Consider the following 6,107-nt stretch of genomic DNA (forward strand, 5'->3'; position numbering starts at 1 on the left):
TATTTTCCTTCCAGTTACATACAACTCTGACACTGCAAGAAATTTACAGAAAATTATGTCTCATTCTCTGGCATATAATGCATAAACTTTATCCTATGATGAACTATTAAAATAGTTTGGCCATGTAAAAGAATGGATAAAAAAAAGATGCTGAGAAAGGCATTAGAATTGAAAGTGAAAGGAAAGAGACCTATGGCATGCCCCAAAACGAGATGGTTTAGCCAGTTACTGGAGGAAATTAAGAAGAGAAGAAAGAGCTAGGAAGATATCTAAAAAGAAAGATTAAAAAGAAAAAGGAGAGATAAGAGATTTTTTATCCATCAACCTATATAAAGTGGAACAATGTTTCAAGAACAACAAGAACATCATTATGTACAGAGATGTTCAATTCTTAGACAATTCCTAGCAGGGGTAGAATTTTTCTCTGCCTACAAGCTGTGAGAACCACTCCAACTGCTGTCCATTGGGTACTGGGAGCTCTCTTCCTGAGGGTAAAGTTACCAGAGCATAAAAGTGACCACTCATCTCCATCTGTCTTGGACCATGATGTGAGATGGACAGATAGACTACTGATGTTTGGAAAGCATGATGCATGTGTGATGTGTCTGTGAATTTCAATTACTGTTGTACGAGAAAAGGTAAAAAGGTAAAGCTATCCCTGTAACAGGCCACAAAGGCCCACAGGTTTGTGAGGTGTTGAGGCTCCCACATTTTCTCTAGACAATCAGCTTACAGATGGTGGTAAGGTTATCAGCCTTACACGCTGACAGGCTGCCTTTAACCCCCAGGAATATTTCTGGGACTCATTTCTGTTAGAGGTTGAATTGACCCCAGGGCCATAGTGTGGCTGGAAGGATTAGGTCAATTGAAAAAATCCACCTCATCAGGACTCAAACCTGTGACCTTCCAGCTTGTAGCATAGTGTCTCAACCAACTATGCTACTGCGTGACCCACTGTTATACCTGATATATACTTATTCCATTCATATTTTTGTTTGATGGTGTTAATGTGGAATTATTCTTTATTAGATCAGAATCTGCATATTTAGCCTTCTTGCTAGTCTGCTTACTGCTTTCACATGCTATTCTTCTTCTTTGCATTCAACAGTGGACAGCTTGGAATGTGTAGAAGAGAGGAATATAAAATGGATGGCAGGGCTAATACATCTCTGCTTCGAATTTTAAGTAGCACTTCTCTTTCATACAAAATAACAACAGAATGTGGGGGATGCAGTGTGACAGGAAAAAAACATTTTTACTGCTAATGTAAATTCCTTTAGATCAACAGTGATGTATGTAAGACCCATTCCCATGAAATTCACCAAGTGAAACATTTTGCAATTAACTTCTTGCCATGCCACATAAACCCAATTTAGTGATGGTTGGCCTGTTAATGGTTGATTCTTGAGTTATTTCATGAAGCTGTTTCAATGGCAGATATTCATATATCATCAAAAGAACTGGGAAGATGATCTGGAGTGATGAGCAAATACGAATTTGGAAGGACGTGTTCATGGCCAATTTCAAGGTACTTTAATGGGATTTGCCTGAAACATTGAGGAGAAAAACCTTGAACATTTCAGGTTAATAAAAACCAGAGCCAAGATGTGAACCAGGTTCATGCCACATGTATAACTTCTTTATTTATTTACAGTTTATTTAGTGATGTTACTAGCTCCAAATTTGGGGGAGAGCTAGAAGACTGTCTATAAATATTTCCTTCTTTTTTTTTTTCTGACCTGGGGGAGGGGGAGAAGATGCCTGGATTTGCCATCTGGCTACATGCCCATGGATTACACTACATCTCCTATTTTTTATATGGCATACATTCTGTATCATAAAATTACTCCAAGCACTGACCTAAGAAATCTAATATGTAAAACTTTCACTCTAAAAAAATGTGAATTTAAGTTAAAGAAAAGTGAACTAAAGTATATTGGCCAATGTAATGATTCAAAATCCAGTGTCTATATAGAAAATAACAGTCACATAATGTAGCAATGTATGTTTTCTTGGACTCTGTGAATCATAATTTGGGCATCATGTTTATCCCACTCTCTATTTCCATCTCTGTCTTACATCGCAAATCACTTATAAACCTTGATTAAATTTGTTGTTGGAAGTTTAATGTATAATTGAGTGGAAGATTTGATCCACATCGGTCATAATGTGTAAGCTGTGCACAGCATTTTATTGAAATTTTGTCCCTATACAGTCTGTTCTACTGACAGTGTCCTTAAATAAACCATTTACATGGTTATATACCATTTTTGCTTCAAGACTTTTAATATATAGAAGACATACTATATTTAATCTCTGTTGGGTTGTCTGTATAAAAAGGCTGGTCTCTGTAACAAGTTCCACACATTTTCAAGCCACAGACTGAAGATGCAGCTTGGTACAGTATCACTTCTGACCATCCTCGTGGGACTTTGTACAGCATGTCTAATCACCAACTGCCCAAAGGGAGGAAAAAGGGCAGGGCCCCACAGTCAAGAATCACATGCATTCAGACAGGTATCTGATGTTACTGTTTACTGATTTTATGACACTGTTGTGTATAGCAGAATTTTGAATTCCCACTTTTTACAAGCTTCAAGTTTCATTCCACCTTAGGGTATTTTAACCCTTTAAAATAGTGGTTACTGTATGTACTACTGACATCAATACATACAAATTCTGAATACTTCCCACAGTGCATGTCTGTTTCATACGATTTTCAGAATAAATTATTATTTCCACAAAGAGCTTCACCAAATTGGTTTTGGTAATGAAGAATTGGTGCATTTTCCACAAGAAGGAACTGAATTTTTAAATATCATTAGATCAATTTCAGGATTCAGAGGGTTAAAGACATAGAAGTAAAACCTCTATAAATTGCGTTGTCTCTATTAGTACAATGTTGAAGCCAATTTTCATGAAAAAATTCATAAATTAATTTGAAGGTTATTAAGGAGAAAAAACACATAAACACGTGAGGCAATATAAATACTAGTATATTACATTAAAGTTATATCTGTGCTTAACTAATTAAACACTATACCATGAAGACATATGGGGGAGTGGATGTATACAGCCACATATTCTTGACCTTGGCACTAGTTGGAGGTGACTGGTTAGTTTCATACCCTGGCAGCTTTACCCCAAGGAAAGAGATCCCAATACCAACTGGGTGGGCCCCGGAACCAGTCTGGACATGAAGAAAATATTATCCTTATTTGTATTTGCAGTCTCCAAGAGGTCTCCCTCTTAAAATGTGGTAGGCTACTTACATATGAATGTTTATTATGTTGGCAGTGTGCCCGATGTGGGCCTGCAAAGCTGGGACATTGCTACGGACCTGCAATTTGCTGTGGGCCACAAATTGGGTGCCTCATAGCAACTCCTGACACTGCCCGATGTCTGAATGAGGCAGCATCTCCGGTCCCATGTACGGCACCTACAGGAGCCCAGTGTGGAGAAGGAAAGGCTGCAGGAAGGTGCACTGCAAATGGGGTCTGCTGTACTCATGGTAAGCCAATACACAGCAAACCCTCACTGCAATGTACTAACAGGGGGGTTAGGATGTCCGTTATTGCCAATGCCTGCTATAATCTAGTGTAGGGGTATACTCAGAATTACATCATAGGATATATAGTCAATATGTGCAATGAACATAGAAACATAGTGTTACTGTGTAAAGGTTTTTATATTTGGTTTCTTTTTTATTTTAAATAGTTTTCTAGCTATAAAGCTTCTGTAGTGTCTCAACATCTCACAACTGTACATAGCCAAATTTTGTCTGTTATAAGGAAAGTTTACTGTAGTCATAAAACAGCCAGTGTGTTACACATGTTGTTCAACATCTAGCAATGAAATAGAGTGGATGGAGCTAGCTATATCTGCACTCCCTCATTTATTTCATGATGTGCTTAGTTAATTACATGCAGAACTTCCTTTTACCTTACAACTGTGTTGACTGCCTTAGTAATTTAACATCCTATTATAAATATGCTGGGTAATAAGAAATTAGTGACCGCCTCTGTGGTCTAGTGATCAGAGTTCCTGCCTACAGATCCAGAGGTCCCGGGTTCGATTCCTGGCGATACCAGATTTTCTGAGAAGTAGTGGGTCTGGAACGGCATCCACTCAGCCTCATGAGAATAATTTAGGAGCTACTTGAGTGGAAAAGTAGCGGCTCCAGTCTAGAAAACTGAAATTAATGGCTGTGAGGATTTGTTGTGCTGACCACTCGACACCCTCTATCTGCAAAAAGTCGGCACTAACTTCATTGACAAGCAGCGGTTGCTCGGTCGGTATAGTTCACTTGCGGACTACGGGCCACAGAGTTTGTTTGTTTGTTTGACAAGAAATTAGTATATTTTCGAACTGGCTACAGATACAGACATGAAACAAGTTGAAAAAAGTATGATAACTCATACTCTTTATCTCAAGATCTTCAATATCTGCTTCATTAGCTACTCTGCAAATGTCAAAATGATGTTGGAATCTTCCCACCTATGCAGCAACTGTGACTCATCAATGTTGGCTGTGGCCTGTGAAATTTGCTATCGAACCTCTCGAAGAAACTGTGGCAATTATAATTCAGTCAACGCTCCACTTTCTTGTCTATAATTGGGATCTGGTACAAAAGATCCTTTTGTGGCTTCAGTACCAAGGGACCCCTCTCTAAGAATAAAAAATAAAAACTGGACAAGTAGGCTAAAGCAATAATGCTTCTGACTTGTATACGGGTGATGCCTGGTTCAGACCTCAGCCAGGACATTGACTATCACGACTGAAATTTTCCTCACTCTTTCCAGAAAATGCTGAGATGGCATATTAAATTATACTATAGTTACTTCCATATTATTTCCAGTTCATTATTCACCACCATCCAATCATTCAACACTATATAATCTGAGCTTTGAAGACAACATTAAATAAACTACAAATAAATACAGTAAATGTTCATTGTAATGCTACAACCAACTACTGAAGAAGTTTTTGTGGTTCAGATATTTACCTATTTCAATGTCCAACTATTTATTGTGCCTTGATTTCAGAATCGTGTCATATTGACCTAACCTGTCGCCTGACCGTCAATGATGCGGCGGAGTTAACAGATGGAACTGCTGAGCAGACAAACCCATTATTCAACTTGTACAATGCTATAAGCAGTTCATATCAGCAAGAAAACCCTGGTTTTGTACTTACACCTCCTGATAGTGAATAATCTTCTAGCTAAAAATTCTTTCACTTGTACTTTCTTCTCAAGTACCAGATAGTAACAACAGACTACAGATAAGTCCTTCACTACAAAGAATAAAATGAAAACTTATTAAAATTATTGGCAGAGTGACTGTCTATGTATTTACAAGGTATAATGTGCCTTAAAGCAATTCACTATATCTTTGATATGGATAATACAACAATACAGGAATCATACACTATTTTTCTACCTAATCCTCAAGAAGACTGAGAAATTTATTATATTGTGGCATGTTTTCCTGTCTCCTGACCATGGAAATATCTTTTTCTTTCAACCACTGTTCACTGCATTTTCCACATCAGTTTTGGTCCCTTAGATACCACTTCATCAGTTTCTAACAATGAAGCAACAACAAGATGGTGCAGTCTTCATGGAAATTGTGTAGAAAAATAGTTTATGAGTTGCAGTATGACACCTTATCCATATTGAAGGCTCTATGGAATGCTTCAAGACATATGCTTTGTTCCATAAACTTACTTTCTGACTGTCCTACATGTATGAACTAATTAGCATCATTCTGTTTTTGTCAAAAAATGTGATGAGACACACATTCCATTTTTTTAAATGGAGCAAAAATATTCATATTTCTGCCAGTGAGCTGAAAATGTAACATAACACAGAACAAATAAAATGTAGTTACATGCATATGTATTAATATATCAGTGATATCATGTATCTTACGATCAATAAAAGGATTGATTAATTATGATTTATTTATCTTAAAGGTAAAGCTGTCCTGGTTCCACTGTACTCATATTAACTATACACTGTCATAACCCTGAAGACCACAATCTGAATTCTCGCTTCGTCTATACACTGCAGCAAAGAGAAACACACAGCCTTCTGCCAGTAATCA

General features: G+C 37.4%; 1 protein-coding gene across 1 annotated transcript; it reads left to right on the forward strand.

The window, feature by feature from the left end:
• Positions 1-2,383: 2,383 nt before the first annotated feature.
• Positions 2,384-6,091, forward strand: LOC111873835 (vasotocin-neurophysin VT). Its single transcript, XM_023868842.2, has 3 exons — positions 2,384-2,517; positions 3,298-3,511; positions 5,046-6,091. The coding sequence occupies exons 1-3, from the start codon at positions 2,389-2,391 to the stop codon at positions 5,213-5,215; spliced, it is 513 nt and encodes a 170-aa protein (XP_023724610.1). The 5' UTR covers positions 2,384-2,388; the 3' UTR covers positions 5,216-6,091.
• Positions 6,092-6,107: the final 16 nt, after the last annotated feature.

The sequence above is a fragment of the Cryptotermes secundus genome, unplaced genomic scaffold, assembly GCF_002891405.2.
Source record: "Cryptotermes secundus unplaced genomic scaffold, Csec_1.0 scaffold215, whole genome shotgun sequence".
NCBI classification, from domain to species: domain Eukaryota; kingdom Metazoa; phylum Arthropoda; class Insecta; order Blattodea; family Kalotermitidae; genus Cryptotermes; species Cryptotermes secundus.

Bases quoted from the DNA above. Each gene is read 5' to 3' on its own strand.
- LOC111873835 (XM_023868842.2), top strand. From the start codon at position 2,389: ATGCAGCTTGGTACAGTATCACTTCTGACCATCCTCGTGGGACTTTGT. The intron at 2,518-3,297 runs GTATCTGATGTT...TTATGTTGGCAG, and splicing joins AATCACATGCATTCAGACAG to TGTGCCCGATGTGGGCCTGC. The intron at 3,512-5,045 runs GTAAGCCAATAC...CCTTGATTTCAG, and splicing joins TGGGGTCTGCTGTACTCATG to AATCGTGTCATATTGACCTA.